This window comes from Dermacentor andersoni, chromosome 1 (assembly GCF_023375885.2).
Source record: "Dermacentor andersoni chromosome 1, qqDerAnde1_hic_scaffold, whole genome shotgun sequence".
Lineage (NCBI taxonomy): Eukaryota > Metazoa > Arthropoda > Arachnida > Ixodida > Ixodidae > Dermacentor > Dermacentor andersoni.
The window spans coordinates 98,650,033-98,668,844 of NC_092814.1; the positions used below are offsets into that span (position 1 = coordinate 98,650,033).

Below are 18,812 nucleotides of genomic sequence, written 5' to 3' on the forward strand. Positions count from 1 at the left end.
CATCTCTTGTCAATTCATGAATGACCCTGATTTGCTGGTTAGTACAGTTGATTTTCTTCCATGTGCTGTTCTGTTAACATGAAGGCTACACCAATTCCCCATTTATCTATTATGCGTAAATGGCTGCTATATGCAAGCATTAAATTAGGCTAACTTGTTGCTTACCTTTTAGGACTCTATATCTTCACTAGAAAATGACTTATAGCAGAGATATTTCCTTTTTTTGAATATTGAATAACTGCACCACTGATCAAAGTGCTGTGCAACATCAATGATTTTGGCAATTTGTCTTTCCAGTGCAGAAATTTCTACAGAAGTTGCCAAGTTTTTTTTTATTGTGAATTCTTTTTTAAACACTAATCAGAAACTTGCCACAACCGGTCCTTGTTGCAGTCCCCATTGTTACAGCAGCTGTGCAGGTGAATTCTTGTATAGTTTTTGGGATAAGCCTTCAAAATTGGCAGGAGCCACCCACTTTCTAATCCAGATCTAGCAATCTAGCAAAACTTTCTACGACTTTCCCTTAATGTATGTATACTGCCAGCATACACTGCAGGTGGATTTCACAACCAGGGTACTAATATAATTACATGTTCCTAACGTCAGCCAGGAAGCCCCTTGCAAACATATTTCATTGTGATTTGCAAGCAAGAGTTATGTATCGCGAAAACATTTACTCCAGGCAAAAAAGATCCACCAGAAGAAGTTGTTTACATTAGTGTCTCACATAAACATTTTCTGAATGCCACTACATGCAATTATTGTTGCTGAAAATTATGGGCAGGCCTTCAAACAGCATTGCATGATTTGCATAGATAACAATTGTATGGACAGCATGTTATGCACATATTATAATGCAGCTACTCTTGCATGTGGATGCAAAGAAACTGACGCTACAGATGCCTGACTGGTCACCAGGGCTTTCAAAGTTGCAAACATTATCTCACAGTATATATAGTACAAGCAAGTCTGAGCTGACCAATTGAAGCTTAATTTCAGCAAGGGGGAAATAAAAAAAGAAGAATATGAAAACGACAAACCATTTCAAACGTTCTCATTTATTTACTTCACAAGCTGCAGGTGTGCGAGTGTCAAGCCTTTTGCACCTGCATGACTGTGTACAAGTTCTTTCAAGTCCTTGGAAAACTGGCACATCGATTTGTACATCTTAATCAACATAGATACGCACATTGCTAGTGTCCTACTGTCTTTTCATTTCAACAACAAGCGTTTTGCTAAAAAAAACCACATGCTCAGCATAATTGGCAATACAAGGCAAAAAGTAAATCAAGTCAATAATAACATGCATCAATAGTTTTTACTCGATGTTTGCACAATAAATTCAATGTTAAGCAAATTGCACTAAAACAGAGCTACACATTACATGGCAAGCTCATTATTATGATGCCATTACTAGAAGTGCTCTATCTGTACAAAGCCTCAGGTGTACAAATCAGAAGTGAAAGCTCCATACACCATAGCTTCAGCTAAAATTACAACAGCAAAAAGCTGTGCAGAGCTATTTCCTCTGCATCTGCATTGGTAGAATGTGCATGGACAAAAACGAGCACACCATCATTAATACAGAAAACTTGCTATCCTTTAGGCTTTAAAAGGCCAGACCCATGCAGCATTCTAATAGTGAAAGAGCCACTTGTGTGTATGTCAAGCTTTACATAAGCTGCAAAAAGTGCCGCAAAAGTGCTGATGTATGTGCATAAGATGTGGGATGCATACTGTTGAAGCACATGCACACAGGAAAAGTGAACAGTACAAAACAGACATTCAGTCCCGGCATGTGCACTTTGTTTACAACTTCGATCAGCTTCATGGCCAAGTTCGTTGGTTCATGACAATATGATACCCCCTCCTGAATGTTCAATCCTCTGAAAGAGAAAATACAAAGACCATCACACAATGTTTCATTATCACACAAATTTATGTTTTCTTTGCAAAACACACACACAATAAAATCAGGCTCATTGCTCTAGAGCAAGAATGAACAAAGATCCCCCCCCCCCCATTTCTTTATGCTAGTGCTACCAACTAGGGGTGTGCGAATATTGGAAAAGTTCGAATAACATACGAATACGAATACCAAAAATAAATTTTGTTATTCTTATTCAATACTAAAAATAGATATTCGAAAATGTTTGATTATTCGGCTGGATACGAATATTCGAATCAAATCAAATATACTGCTGGCTGTGCGGAAGAAAACACGGTTCTTAGCATTTGTTTCTATCTATTCTAAGAATATTGGGGCAATTTCGTGCTGAATTTTGCGATGATTTCGTGCCGTTAGCGAAATTTTGCCTGTAAAGCGCACTTAGCCACTAAACTCCCGAACATTGAAGGCAAGCCAGCCTCTCAGTGGCAAGCGGCACGAGTTTGCGGACAGCGAGGGTGCACCGTTCTTTCTTTCTTTTTTGCAGCACCATCCCGAATTCTGAGCTTATTGCTTCACAGCAAGTGCGTACAGTGACGACTGGCACAGGGTCAAATGCCTCCGATTTTACGGGCATTTGATGCGGTATAATAAGGCACAGGCTGGAGAGGACAGCTAGCGGGAATGACTAAATTTTCGAAGCTGAGATGAGCCAAATACACAATGTTTAGTATAACAATTTACTAGCCTGGTTTTTTAACATTGACAATGGAATTGCGATGTTTCAAAATAACTTGCTAATAAATGCATGTGCATATCATTATCTGACATTCAATTCAATATTCGAAGTAAGTATTCGTATTTGATTAGTATTCGAAAATTTTGATATTCGCACACCCCTGCTACCAACTATTCATAAGAAACATTTTCAATGAATATCAGGTACCTAATTTCATTTTAAAGCAACTATAGGTTAACTGTGCCAGAATGTTTATTCAAGGGAGAATAAAAAAAGACATAGGCAACATGTGTGCACATGTTGTCCATGTCGCCTTTTTTGTTACAGCAAAGCTGTGAGCCTCTAGTAGGCCGGGATTTCTCGCGACATCGCCCTCATGGAAAAAAAAAAAAGCTTTAGCAATTGAAGCGAAAAGTGCAAAGGTCCTTCGGATCGCGCATACAACATACAGAACAGCATTCAATTCAATAAAGAACGAGCATCCGAACCACATAGTTGATGATAAGGCGCACATGATAACAAAGCAAAGCACGAAGCCCTCCCCACATACATTTCCCGGTAAAGATTACTGTTGTGCAAGCTGCCACAGTGAACGCCGCTAGCGACATTGTGAGCAACATCACTAGCCTTTCATATATAAAAGAACCAGCCTAGCAACTAAATTCATTGTTGCTGCATCACCGCTCTGGGTAGGCAACGCATAGTTAGGACTCCCAAGGAGCAGCGTGAATACGAGGAGCGGTAAAAGTAAAAAAATGGCAATACAACCAGTGGCGGTGTGCTGCCGCTGGCCGTATTGCCATGGAATTCCAGCACAGGGAAAGTCTGCCCGTCCACATTCTCCTGTGGCTGAATAATGTGCCGGAGGAAGACCTGAGCAATGACGCATTGCGTGCCCCCTCAGCTGTTGTAGTGGTGGTTTTCAACAACTTTTCTGGACATCCATTTTCATAGGGCCAGGATGGCAAGTCAATTTTTTTTTCTCCCTTGTGTGAAAATTATAGTGCAGTTAACAGAACGATACTGTACCAACTAGCCCCAACTGAAGCCATATTTAAAGCACCCTCGAATCTTGTGCACTCGATTTTTGGCAAGAAAAAAATGTAATGGCTAGATTTTTAACAGACACGCTTTGACCTGCATGCAGAAATCCATTCTCTTCACTTACAAAAGCCACATGCAAGCGTGACTTGTTTCTGAATATGTATTACTCATACTGGCATCAGCTAGAAGAATTTTTTATATGCAAACCTACAACAATGTTGTGTTGTTGACACCTCTTATAGTCAATGCCACATCAAGAATGCAGTGGAAAGTGCCTCAAAGGTTACAGATATACATGCACCAGTTAATTTCCTAGTCTCCTTCTTATTCCTTTGCATTCATGTCGCTTGTATTGCTTTGCTCAGGTTCTTTTTTTTTCTTTATTATTATTATTGTTATTATTACTTTTCTTTTTTCACAATTCCACACGATTCTTGCTGAGGGAGCTTTTTCTTTATCAGGCACAACTGGTACCCGTGTCTGTGGAAGAATCAACTGGGCCCATATAACTTTTCGTGGTGTATCTTCTAGGCGACGGAATGCCATAGCATATGTGCCCACGCAGATAATGCATTCTTATGTCTACCACATCCTACACGAGAAAGGCAATAACCCTTAATGTTTTTCGTGCTACATGTATAAACAGCCACAGACGTTTACGAGGAAGCGAGATTTGCGAATAACCTGAATTCGTGTGAAACCTGGGCATGGCACATACCCTGAAATTGAAAGTTTCAGTATGTAGCAGCCTTTAGAAGCATCGTGCCTTAACACAGTTGAAATTTTGTCAATTAGTAACATTAAGTAGATGTCTCATGTTTCAATTCACATGGTCACCTTTGAGGACTAGCTTTTTGTAAGCATGCAAATTTTTTTATGTAGTTCTTTTGCCATATTTGAAAGAAAGCCTGCAATATAAAAAAAAGATGCCAATGGAAGAGTCTGCTTGAATGTCTCAGCAAAATCGTTTTCAAGCACTCCACAAAGGAATTCCATCAACCACTGAGATGGCACAGTGGCCCTGCAATGCCACAGCCTTGGAAATGCCTGCAACAATTTTATCGGCAATCCATTCTACTTGGCATGACAAACTGAATTTGCAAGCCATGGGTTTTTAACATTTTATCAGTCACAAACTCACTTGTGCAACCGTTGCAAAATCGTGCTACATGAAATTGGTAATCGGTTGCTTGCACAAGTTTAGTATATACACAATGGCACGCATGCTACCACATACGTGTGACAACAAATATGAAGTATGTTCAGTTTAGTCATGGCATGTTTGACACAACTGCGATGCTCAGCAAATTAGTAGGTGCTTGCTAGGCATTCTTAATTTCGTGGGCCCTTCCTTAAAACATGGAAACCATATACAGAAGATACTGTGCTGTAAATAGTTCAACTTTATACTTTCAAACATGACGCAAAGAATTCTAAGCATAGACAATACGATCAATATTCAAACAGTCAGCAAAAACTGCATATAATAGGTGGACGCAGTAAATAATGGAACCTTCATGTGATTGCTGACAAGATGCAGTTGGCAGCTTCATCTACCCATACGACCCCCTTCTTTCCATCAACAGCTGGTGCACACTAGTTAAGAAAGTCTTTCTACATGTGTTTGCCCTGAGCTCGATGTGAATACTGGCGGGAGTTCAAAACATTAGGTGCTGCCATTTCAGTAAAGAAATGGCTGATGTTTTTCACAGCCAAGGTATTGAAAAGTAGAAGGATGCAAATGAGCTTTTCAAGATGCCTTCTATTATTATTTATTAAATGAATACTGTAGGCCACAAGGCCCAATCAGGAGGGGCACGAATTCAAAAGTACAGTAACAGCTTTAACTGTTATGATGATGCCAAAGCAGTCAACACTTAAAGGCTTCTCTGTCTGCGCTTATGTGCTCCAGCACATCATCATACAAACGAAATCGAGCAAGCATACTTACAACTGAACTATCTAATCTTATCAATCTTATCTTATCCAAGTTAACTACATTTTCACTGATTTCATCTACTATTCCAACAAATTTTATCACACATGCAAAACAAACTAACAGGGGTGTATCAGTATTCAGGAAAATTTCTACTAACACCATTATAAAGCAATGCCAGGTAATAACCAAAACAATAATAGGCAAGAAAGCTCACTTGGAGAGGCTCTACAAAATCCAACCAATCAGATGCGTGTGTTGGCAGTAGGCCCATTGATGAACATTTATAAAGAGCTAAGGCCAAACATGCCAGGTTGCCAAAAAGATAAACTATTTTCTGAAGAATAGCTTGGCCTCCTTCAATCATCTTGAATGCTGCAGAGAGAAACAGAAAACACAATGCCTAAACACAGGGCTCACTGAAGAGTATGCTACTCCTAACAGTGTCAGGTGTGTGTATGCACGAATGCCCCCCCTCCCCTCCCCACACACAAAAAAAAATAAAGGAAGAAAAGGTAATTTTCTGATGTAATACAGTCAGAAACATTCCACTTACAAAAAAAAAAAAAAAAAATACCCTGCTGCATAAAATTTTCATTGCACCATATCATCAAACCTAGCCCCCTAATCCTTCGAACATAGAAGATGAATTATCAATTTGTCCGCAAGCAGTTTCACACCATGTGGCTTTTCTTGTACATAAATCCTTGCTTGTAACAGCCAATAATTTCACTCCAGCAATGCCACAATGGGCAGTAATGGCTGTGGCATTTCGTGCGTTCACCACCTGATCATAGCGGCCACACTGTGATAGGGGTTGGAATGCAAAAACGTTGCACAGTGCTTTGGGTGCACGCACGCACAAAAAAGCACGCACAGTGCTTTGAGTGCTGATAATTTATAGAGCCCTCATTCCACTACAGCATCTCTGATGGCCCTAGTGTTTTGGGGTGTTAAATCCAATCAATCAATCAATCCAATCAATCAATCAATCAATCAATCAATCAATCAATCAATCAATCAATCTCTACAGCAATCCTCATAAACAAAAAAGACTTAAAGCAGTAGGAGGCATTGCTATCACTATTATTTCTCTGTGAAAGTTGTCAGACTGCTGAAATCTAAATAATATGTAACATAATCTGCAAATAAATTAGCCTAAAATGGCAAGTTTGCTAACTATGGTAAACACTAGATTGTGAACAAAAAACAAGTCAAGAAACTCTCAACTTGAAAAATAATTTTTCCAAGTCATCACGTTGCAAGACATTTGCTAATGTGCCTCCTTGCTTGTAGAATATGCCCACTGCCTTTTTGATGACCTCACAACTATTAAGTACAGCTCTGTGTACAGCAGTTCAGAAGTATTGAAGAATTTGAAATAACTCCTACACACTAAGACACCTCCTTGAAAATGTTTGCAAGAAAAAAGGTTCTAAAACAAGCATATACAAGCACTTTGGAATCTTCATCTTCTTTAATTTCATTATCGACAGTAGGGCACAATATTTGCCCCTAGAAGTTCACGAGAAAAAAAGGATGCCTTAAGAAGTTCACGATTGTCCCACTTCAGTGTTAATGCGCATCCCATTCAAGCACCAATTAATTTTTTCAATTGAAAATTTAGTTCACCAAGTTTTTGCATCTTCAGAATCATGAAAAGGCACTGCTGCAGAAGAGATCAAGAATTTTCAATGCCTCAGTGAGTTTTGAGACATTTACAGAATGCGGACTCCACGCGAGAACTCTTTATAGAAACGTCGGATATGAGAACATCAGCTGTTTCATGACTATCATAATTAGAAAGCATTCAACTAGCCAGTTGAAATATAAGCTGGGTGTAAAATATTGTGAAGAACAATGCAAGACGTGAACCTGTTGCATGATAACATACTGTTACTGAGAGCAAACCACTACATGTCTACGTTGCAAGTTGTTCTACTAAAACACCTTATGCATATTATTCACACTTTGAGTACAGGTTCAATCACAACTGTTTCAAGATGTTTGCGACACATTTTAAATATCACTATTTACAACAATGCCTTTGATGTATTATCTTGGCAAGCACAACCGTGCACACGGCGCCTGAAGGGGATACGTATGACTAATATGAGACCTCCACTATAGCAATTAAGCATTTATGGTAGCTGCTGAACCAGAACTGTTCCTCAGGCTTAGCTCTTTCAAGGAGTTGAATAGCTTGCAGTAGCATGCAATTCAGTACTCACTACAAGTGTGACAAAAATGTCTGGCCACACTGTGGATTTGGCATTCTTTTCTACCACTCTTTGGCACACACGCTTCGGCATCCTTAAGAACAGTCTGCTAATACAGTGGCAAAACATGTAATAATACTAGCTAAAGAGGGGAACATGATTTGACATTTTCAATTATCGAACCTTTCAGCTTCATTCAGAACATCAGTTGTCGCTAAGGGGGTATGCACTGACCACGGCGTGGTTGCAATTGTGCTCTACATCTAGCATGGCTAAGAGCTGTAAATATGGCAATAAATATGGCAACAGTATGGTGTCCGTGAAAGACTGTGTGCGTAACACCTTATACCTTTGGTTCATGAAAAAAGCACATGTGCAAATTATATTTGTAGGCTATCAGAAAACAAAAACACTATCAACAAGCAACAACATGAGAAAAACTAGTGTGAATAACTTACTTGACTGAATTGTTAAGAGCGCTTTGACAGGTCTCAAGAACAACATTCCCACCATCATGATAGGGAAGATTGAGATAGAATTTCCGGCCATGTACATAATGAAAAGGTTCATAGGCACCTGCTTCCATGGAGCCAAAGCTACATCCCAGGATTTCTGCATAACACAAAGAAAATTAAATAACATAAATGTAAACTTTACAGAAGATACAAGCATATAGCACACAAAATATGAGTTACCAAGTGTGCAAAATACCCTAGATGCATGAAGAAAACTAAAGCTGTATTAAGAAATATACACTGCCACAACAAGCAAATGTCTCTGCAGTGATAAAATCACTTACCTCATCCTTTGATTAATGCACATAAAAAAAAAAAAAGGAGCAAGCTGGTATTTCATAACTTACGGTATAACAAGACCAGATTGATTTGATTGATGATTGATGTTTAATGGCGCAAGGGCCAGGTATGGCCAAAGAGCGCCATGTCCTTGGTGATGAATTCGCAGTGTAATTATGCGTTCTATGAAAATGGTGTGACATGGCTGTAAAGGAACCTTAAAAATAGTCGCGCTAACGTGCGTAAAATCTGTATAATAAGATTATGGCGATGACGTATGACGTGTGCTATGAACATTAAGATGCATTTAAGAAAAATAATACGATGTGTAAAAATATATCAGGTTATAAGATATGCTAGAGCACTACTGCCTCCTTAGAGCCCTTGAAACACAAGGGCCTGGAGGCATGTGCTATACAGTACAACTATCCCAGCGGCATCCTCTAAAGAGAGGAAGCGCTACGAATGCATGGGACTAATAACATGCAAGACCACATCTCTGAGGAAACCTAGGACTGTGTCTGTATTAAAAAGCGGTTCTGGACCGAGAAACATTACAGGACGAAGAGGAATGTGCTGCCTGTATGCTGAGGAAAAATGTCTCATTCTCTCAGATTCGGCTTTTCCTGACACTCCAGAAGGACGTGGAGCACGGTCAGCCTCTCCCCGCATCTACCACACAATGGAGGCTCACTTCTGGTGAGAAGAAAATTATGGGTGCCAAATGTGTGTCCTATTCTGAGACGACAGAATAGGACATCTGTTCGTCGCGATTTTGTGGTAGAGGGCCAGAATCCTAACTGTGGTTTTATCAGGTGGAGCTTATTATCCGTTTCCGCATCCCACATGCGTTGCCAGGGGTCTTGCAGCCTCCTTCGCAAGAAAGGCCTCAGATCTGTGACAGGCACCTCAGCGGTAGGGTAAACAGCTTGCGATGCGATTGACGTGGCCATCTCGTCCGCCAGAACTTAACCCTCGATGCTCCTATGGCCAGGCACCCAGCATATAATGATATGCTGGTTAGATATGTAAACTTTACACAAGACGGAATATAGTTCATTAAGTACTGGATTTTTGTGTGTATAGAGTGACATCAGGGCCTTCACGACACTTAGGGAGTCTGTATATATCGCTGACTTTTGAAGTATTGATTTTCTTATATGCTTCACAGCAGACAGTAATGCGTAGGCCTCGGCCGTAAATATACTTGTTTCCGGATGTAGTACATCGGATTCTGAGAAGGATGGGCCGATGACAGCATAGGACACCCCAGCATTAGACTTCGAAGCGTCTGTGTAGAACTATGCGCAGGAGTGCTTGTGCTGGAGTTCTAAGAAATGCGTTCGGATTTCGATCTCTGGTGCGTGTTTTGTTACTTCTAAAAAGGATATGTCACATTCTAGGACCTGCCACTCCCAAGGTGGTAACAACTTGGTTGGATGCATTAGGCGCAGCTCGAGGAGTGGGACATGTATTTCATCACTAAGCTCCCTCGCACGAAGCGAGAAAGGCTGTCTTATAGAGGGACGATTATGGAAAAGTGTAGTACACATCATATCGTTAACAGTGTTAAAACATGGATGTTGATGATTGTAGTGTATTTTCAGGAAATATGTAAGGCTGATGTAAGTTCGCTGTAGATGGAGGGACCATTCATTTGATTCCACGTATAAGCTTTCAATCGGGCTTGTTCTGAAAGCGCCAATGGCTAAGCGGATACCTAGATGGTGGACAGGATCTAGGATCTTTAGTGCGCTCGGAGCGGCAGAGTTATATACAACGGCGTCATAGTCCAATCGTGATCGAATTAGGCTCTTATAAACATTCATCAGACACTTCATGTCGCTACCCCATGTTGAGTGGGATAGAATTTTAAGTAAGTTCATTGTCCTTAGACATTTTTCTTTAAGATATTTAATGTGCTTTATAAAAGTAAGCTTGGAGTCAAGTATAATACCTAGAAATTTGTGTTCTTTGTTGATAGGTATTTGATGTTCACACAATGTAACACAAGGATCTGGAACCAGGCCTCTCTTTCTAGTAAAAAGAACACAAGAACTTTTGTGGGGGTTGATTTTAAATCCGTTTTTGTCTGCCCACTTGGAAACCTTGTTCAAGAGCTGCTGCACCTGTCTCTCGCATACTGCGAGGTTACACGATTTGAAGCCAATTTGAATGTCATCCACGTAGACAGAATAACGAATGGCAGGTGGTAGCGAAGCACGAAGCATGTTCATCTTCACGATGAGGAGCGTACAGCTAAGCACGCCTCCCTGCGGTACACCTGTTTCTTGTGTGAAAGGTCGTGACAATACGTTGCCGATTTTCACGCGGAAGATGCGATTCAACAAATAGCTTTCAATTATTTTCAGCGTATTTCCGCAGATGCCCATTCCCGACAAGTCTCGCAAGATGCCGTAGCGCAATGCTGTGTCATAAGCCTTCTCTATGTCAAGGAATATTGATAGGAAAAACTGTTTATGTACATATGCATCACGAATATATCCTTCAATGCGTACAAGATGATCTGTTGTCGACCGGCGTTCTCTGAAGCCACACTGATAGGGATCAAGTATATTGTTGAGTTCAAGGAAATGCACGAGTCTCCGATTAATCATTTTTTCAAAAAGCTTACACATGCAGCTTGTAAGAGCTATCGGGCGATAGCTTACCGCCAGGAATGGGTCTTTCCCCTGCTACAAAACAGGGACCACAATTGCTTCTTTCCATGTGGATGGGAGGTATCCTGATGCCCAAATAGTGTTAAAAAGTGTGAGTAGTGTAACTTGTGTGTCAGTATGTAGGTTTCTGATCATGTCATACATGACTGTCAGGTCCCAGTGCAGTGCTTTTGCATGTGTTCAATGTAGCTCTCAACTCGGCAATACTGAAAGGCCGGTTATAGGGTTCATTCTGTCTCGATTTTCTCATTATTGGCTTACATTCTTCTGTTTGTTTATATTTGAGAAAAGATTGTGAATAATTCGTTGAACTTGACATGCTCTCAAAATGCTCCCCAAGTGAATCTGCCTGGTCTTGCAGGGTATCGCCTTGTGTGTTTACCAAAGGGAGGGAATATGTTGGTCGCCCTCTTATCCTATTAACCCTGTTCCAGACTTTGGTCTTATCTGTAAACAAGTTTATACTCGATAAGAACTTCTGCCAACTTTCTCTTCTGGCCTGTCGGCGGGTTCTCCTGCCTTGGGACTTTACTTTCTTAGAGTTAACAAGATTCTCCGAAGTGGGAGCGGCCCGCAGCAACCCCCACGCTTCGTTCTGTTTTTTACGAGCGATCCTACAATCGTTCCACTACGGGACACGCCGTTTGCACGCCAAGCAATTTACTTCTGATATGCATTTAGATGCGGCATCTATTATGAAGGCTGTAAAAAAGTCCACTGCAGCATCGATTCCTAACGAAGACATGTCAGCCCATGAGATACTAGTAAGAGTTCTAAATTTCTCCCAATCAGCTGTCTCAATCTTCCACCTAGGAGCTTGTGGTGGATATTCGTTTTCTTCAGGTGATCTTAGCAGTATGGGGAAGTGGTCGCTCCCGTAAGGATTGTTGATAACTTCCCATTCGTGTTCAGGCAGTATACATGGGGAAACTATGCTAAGATCTATTGAAGAAAAGGTTCTATTTGCAAGACAGTAATACGTGGGTTCCTTCTTATTCAACAGGCACGCGCCAGACGAAAAAAGGGAACTGTTCAATAAGACGTCCTCGCGTATCTATACGAGGATCGCTCCACAGGTAGTTGTGTGCATTGAAATCGCCAAGGACAACATAGGGTTCTGGCAATTCATCTATAAAGGACTGAAATTCATGTTTGCTTAGTTTGTAATGTGGGGGTATATAAAGCGAGCAAATAGCGATAAGTTTGTTTAGCAGAACAACTCGAACCGCCACTGCTTCAAGGGCCGTTCTTAGCTGTGAACGTTGACACGCTATGCTTTTTTGAATTACAATTGCAACACCGCCCGATGATGCATCGCGATCTTTGCGAAAAGTAACATACTGTCGAAGAAAGCTTGTGTATTTTGGTTTTAGGTGTGTTTCCTGTAAACACAGCACTTTCAGATTGTGTTTGTGGATGAGTTCTTGTACGTCATCAAGCTTTCTAAGAAGACCTCTGACGTTCCATTGAATAATTTGTGTATCCATATTTCAAGTAAATTGGTGCTGTGTTTACGGAAATGGAAGTGATGCCTTAGTTTACAGAGCTCTTTCCAGGCCCTGTAACGGGGATGTGGCCCTTTTTGGAGCGTTCGAGAGAACCTCGCCGCCCCTTTGGCGCTTGGTGCGCCTTGAGGATAGGTGTAGTGTCCATAGCCTCTTGTGAGGCGCCGGACACGTGCTCTTGCGAGCGAGAAGTTACCAGGGAGGATTCCGCCTCGGAGGGCAAGATCCCTGCGCCCGCCAGCTCGGAGGTCGATGGGGCTCCCTGAGGGATTTGGCTGCGCCGGCCGTTGCCAGCGCTGGAAGGGGCCGGGGAGGTTGGGGCAGCCTCAGCTGCGCCCACCTTCGGGGTCGAAGGTCCCTTCTGCTCGGTTGGCGGAGCAGCGCTAGCTGCAACCACCGTGGGGGCAGACGGCGTAACTGCCGACTCACTGCTTGTGGGTCAGACAGCCGCCGGAGGCCGTTGTGACACTGCCCCCTGACGCGTCACATCGGCAAAGGTTTTCTTGGGCAGGTATGAAACCCGCCTGCATGCCTCCTTGAAACTTATGTTTTCCTCGACTTTGATTGTAACAATTTCCTTTTCTTTTTTCCAGAATGGGCACGACCGTGAGTACGCGGCGTGCTCCCCATCACAATTTACACAGTGGAGAGCGTTTTCGCAAGCTTCAGTGGTGTGTTCATGGGCACTGCATTTCGTACATGTTTGGCGGCTCCGGCAGCTCTGCGAACTGTGGCCGAAGCGCTGGCATTTGAAACATCGGAGCGGATTTGGCACGTACCGCCTAACACGAAGCTTGATGTACCCGGCCTCGATTGATTCGGGCAGGACACTTGAATTGAAGGTGAGAATTAGGTGTTTGGTCGCAATTTCTTTACCATCGTGCCTCATCTTTATTCTTTTCACATTACCAACATTTTGCTCATTGAAGCCCTCTAGGAGCTCTGCCTCTGTCAGCTGAAGCAGGTCATCATCTGAGACAACGCCGTGTGTAGTGTTCATAGTGCGGTGCGGAGTCACTGTCACTTGAAAGTCCCCAAAAGACACTAGATTGGGTAACTTTTCGTATTGTTTCAGATCACGGAGCTCCAAAAGGAGATCTCCACTTGCCATCCTTGATGCCTTGTAACCTGGACCAAGAGCCTCAGTTAAAGACTTCAAAACTAGAAATGGGGAGGTTGTGCATACTTGTTTATCTGACTTTTCCGAATGAATGACGTGAAATCGTGGGAAGTTGGGTTTTCGTCGTCCAAAAAACTGAAATACATCTTCGGTGCGCCCTCTTTTCTGAGGGCGATCTGGGAGGGGAGGGAAGGAACTAGCCATAGAATAATGTAATTTTCGGCAATAACGCCAGCCACCCACCGTGGAGCCCTACAAAAAGACTCTACAGGGACTGTAAAAACAGGTCCTGCAAACGCCAGCTATACGTTATCACTTCAACCAAATATGAGATAACCTAGGTTGGCTATTCACACAAGGTTAACCCTTGCTGCCTGGAAAAAGTGGAAGTAATCGGAAGCCAGGAGAAGACAGGAAAGCTGGAAAGTGAGAGAAAGACGAAGGTTGGAGGGAGAGCGAGAGACAGGAAAAGGCAACTACCGATTTCCCCCAGGTGGGTCAGTCCGGGGGTGCCGTCTACGTGAAGCAGAGGCCAAAGAGGTATGTTGCCTCCGCCGGGGGGCCTTAAAGGTCCGAACACCCGGCATCGGCTCAATCCCCAGGATCCCCCTTTTCCCGGACACGGCTAAGCCGCGCACGGTTAAACGTGGGAGGGTCCGACCCTCGTGTGCTCGGGTACGTGGTGTCGTATAACAAGACCAGTGACAAGGATAAAAGATGAATGAGTGTTTGTTATAGCACACACCATGTATTTGAATGTCTTTTTAGTGATTATAAACATGGAAGATAATTCTCTAAATGGACAACATTAAATGATATAAAATGTGGCAGCAGTGCTTATAGGCACTTGACACTACTGGCACTTGTACAATTTACATGTCCTTGCACTTACACTCTACAAGTAATACCAACTAGAAAATTATGCTGAGCTGTATTAGTACATTGTGCTTGCACGATACCCAAAAATCATGGCAGAACAACGTTAACGCGGTTAGCGGTGAAGCAATGTAGCGACACACCATATTGGCACAGCATAGATGTGTTATGTATGAAGCTTGTATGCAGCCGGGTTCCTCTCTCGCGCTTCCCACTGAATACGCTGCACCATCTAGCGCCGTCGCCGTGAAGTCCACATGTGGCACATATGCTAATATATATTCAGACAAGATTATCTGAGAATATATGATATAGGTTTGATTCTACCCAAACACCGAAGAAAGGTCTTACAATTTTTTTTTGGTCATTCAACAGTGGCACTTACCCAGTGACCCAAGTTGGCATCAAAGAGGTTCATTGAAGGGCGGTACATACCCAGTCACTCAAGTTCATCCGAAGGTTGGTTTTGAACCATGTTCCCTCAGCACAGAAGCCTGATACTGTACCCATTAGACTATGGAATACCCAGTCACCGAATTTGGTGGGAAAACGGTTTGATAGAAAGGGAGATAGTCTCCTGAAAGTGCGTGAAGTTCCCAAAGAATGCTAATCACATTAACTCTTATGAAGGAGGAGGCTTGATAAGGTATAAAACAAACAAAAACAATTTTTTCAATTATTTTTCTTTGTTAATGAAGAGTGGCACATACCCATTGACCCATGTGAGTTGTACCAAAAAGGATTTCTCTTAGTGAAATGAAAGAAAAATAGTTTTGAAAGAATATGTCCAAACTGGTGTCTCTTTAATGCCAGCAGTTCCATTCCCTTACCACTGTTGCTAGCTGCATTACCATCTTGAGTTTTATTGCTCGCTTCACTGTGGAATCTGCACTTCTTTTTGTACAAATTTAGGCACCCATGCTTCGGCATTTTTAAATGGCCCTGAAATGAAAATAGGCTGTATCATAAATACTTTGCCGCGAAAAGTACTTCAATGTGTTCAGCAGAGGTGGAGTTATTGGCAATCGAACACGGCCTCCGCTGTGCTCCCATTCCTTCTTCAATGCCTTGCACTGTGAAAGCTATGGTGCAGTGGGACATGCCCCCCCCCCACAATACTCCGCCTTCTAAATATCACCATGGTGCGCAGTTCAAATTTCATTTTGGATGTTAACGTAGACACTTGACTTCCGCCTTTGGTGTCTACGACACGCTAAACATAAGCCAAACATGGTTGGCCTCCGCGAGCCGCAGTGAGCTTATCCAGTGAACTCGTGGCTGCTGCGGTATCTACACCATGTAGCCGACCGCAGCTTTATGTCAGCTTTCAGCCAATAGCAGTCGTCTAAGGGAAAGACGAAATAAAGTGTCCGATGATAAAATAAAGTGTCCAGAAAAGAGTTAGGAGGGGGCCTTCTGTTGAAAAGAGAGTGTTTAAGAGAAAAGTGGCTTTGTGATCCGCTTGCGAGCTCCATGCACAGCGTACGACAGCAAACCTTGGCTGAGATGTTCACAGCAGCATATTGTCACGTGGTAGTGATGGTGAAGAAAAGCAGCAATACGGTGGAATATAAAACTAGCTTTTATTGGGCGAACCTGTGCCCACAATAACAGGCTACACTTATAACACAACGATAACGGCGAACACGGTCGGCGATCGTCGGGAATCTGATCAGCGGGTCAAGCGCGTCGGCTTTTATAGAGCAGTCCTCGAATGTTCCAGACTAATCGTTTGGACCCGCGTGCCTTCCACAAAGTTCTACACCATTCGCGTTACGCGATGAAATCAGATAACACAAGGTTCGGCGACAACAGACAGCCGGGTAGAAGCATCGATAACTTTCCAGAAACGTCGGATACATGCAGGCGCGTCCGTCGCTGTGCGATTACAGTTGTTAAGCGGCGAAACGTGGTCGCCCGATAAAGATTAGTACACGTGTCAATACCCCCCTCTTAAAAAGCATCGACCCGATGCTGCAAACAAACGAAAGTATTAAACAAAAGCACTCGTAGCAAAGAAAAGAACAAAAATGAAGTTCGTCAGCGTCCGTAAAAGGGTTTAAGGCGCACCACGTGGACCACTTCAGATCGTGCGCGGCGCCGCTGTGAATGCGAAATGCCGTCTGGCACGACCTCATAGTCCAGAGCGCCAATACGTCGGATGACCTTGTAGGGTCCGAAATAGCGTCGGAGTAGTTTCTCACTGAGTCCTCGTCGGCGTATCGGGGTCCAGACCCAAAGACGGTCGCCAGGCTGGTACTCGACGAAGCGTCGTCGGAGGTTGTAGTGTCGGCTGTCGGTCCTCTGTTGGCTCTTGGTTCGCAGGCGGGCGAGCTGTCGGGCTTCTTCGGCGCGCTGGAGATAGCTGGCGACGTCAACATTCTCTTCGTCAGTTACGCGCGGCAGCATGGCGTCAAGCGTCGTCGTCGGGTTCCTGCCGTAGACCAGCTTGAACGGCGTGATCTGTGTTGTTTCTTGCACCACCGTGTTGTACGCAAAGGTTACGTACGGCAGGACCGCGTCCCACGTCTTGTGTTCGACGTCGACGTACATTGCTAGCATGTCGGCGAGGGTCTTGTTCAGGCGCTCCGTGAGACCATTCGTCTGCGGATGGTAGGCAGTTGTCCTCCTGTGGCTTGTCTGGCTGTACTGCAGAATGGATTGGGTGAGCTCTGCTGTAAAAGCCGTTCCTCTGTCGGTGATGAGGACTTCTGGGGCACCATGTCGCAGCAGGATGTTTTCGAAGAAAAATTTCGCCACTTCGGCTGCGCTGCCTTTTGGTAGAGCTTTAGTTTCAGCAAAGCGGGTGAGATAGTCCGTCGCCACGACGATCCACTTATTCCCGGATATTGACATCGGAAACGGCCCCAACAAATCCATCCCAATCTGCTGGAATGGTCGGCGAGGAGGTTCGATCGGCTGTAGTAATCCAGCTGGCCTTGTCGGTGGTGTCTTGCGTCGTTGACAATCTCGGCATGTCTTGACGTAACGGGCGACGTCGGCGGTCAGACGCGGCCAGTAATACCTTTCCTGTATTCTCGACAGCGTCCGGGAGAATCCGAGGTGCCCAGCGGTTGGATCGTCGTGTAGGGCGTGCAGTATCTCTGGACGCAGCGCTGACGGTACAACAAGGAGGTAGCTGGCGCGGACTGGTGAGAAGTTCTTCTTCACGAGTAGGTTGTTTTGAAGCGTGAACGAAGATAATCCACGCTTAAATGCCCTAGGGACAACGTCGGTGTGCCCTTCCAAATACTCGACTAGGGCTTTTAGCTCCGGGTCCTCTCGTTGTTGTTCGGCGAAGTCTTCCGCGCTTATTATGCCAAGGAAGGCGTCGTCATCCTCGTCATCTTGCGGCGGTGGGTCAATGGGGGCGCGGGATAGGCAATCGGCATCTGAGTGTTTTCTTCCGTACTTGTATGTTACAGTGACGTCGTATTCTTGTAGTCTGATGTTCCACCGCGCCAGCCGTCCTGAAGGGTCCTTTAAGTTAGCTAGCCAACACAACGCGTGATGGTCGCTGACCACTTTGAATGGCCTGCCATAGAGGTAAGGGCGAAATTTCGCTGTAGCACAAACCATGGCGAGGCATTCCTTTTCGGTTGTAGAATAATTGCCTTCCGCTTTTGACAACGACCGGCTAGCGTAAGCTATCACGTCTTCATGTCCATCTTTTCTCTGGACTAGGACGGCACCGAGGCCTAGGCTACTGGCGTCAGTGTGTATTTCGGTATCGGCGTGCTCGTCGAAGTGCGCAAGTACGGGCGGCGACTGCATGCGTCGTTTGAGTTCTTGAAATGCGCCTGCCTGCGGCGTTTCCCACTTGAACTCGATCTCACATTTAGTTGGCTTTGTCAGCGGCTCAGCGATGCGTGAAAAGTCCTTGACAAAGCGCCTATAGTAGGCACACATGCCAAGGAATCTGCGCACTGCCTTCTTGACGGTTGGCTGCGGGAACTTTGCGATGGCAGCTGTCTTCTGTGGGTCGGGGCGTACTCCTGATTTGCTGATCA

At 43.8% G+C, this 18,812-nt stretch overlaps 1 protein-coding gene across 1 annotated transcript in view; it reads right to left on the minus strand.

Moving 5' to 3' along the window:
- Positions 1 to 1,037: 1,037 nt before the first annotated feature.
- Positions 1,038 to 18,812, minus strand: part of EMC4 (ER membrane protein complex subunit 4) — a 31,766-nt gene continuing 13,991 nt past the window's right edge. Inside the window, exons 3-5 of the mRNA XM_050193227.3 lie at positions 8,285 to 8,438; positions 5,825 to 5,982; positions 1,038 to 1,886 (exon numbers count right to left, since the gene is read on the minus strand). Coding sequence (XP_050049184.1) covers positions 1,848 to 1,886; positions 5,825 to 5,982; positions 8,285 to 8,438 — 351 coding nt within the window. The 3' untranslated portion in view covers positions 1,038 to 1,847. The remainder of the gene's footprint in view (positions 1,887 to 5,824; positions 5,983 to 8,284; positions 8,439 to 18,812) is intronic.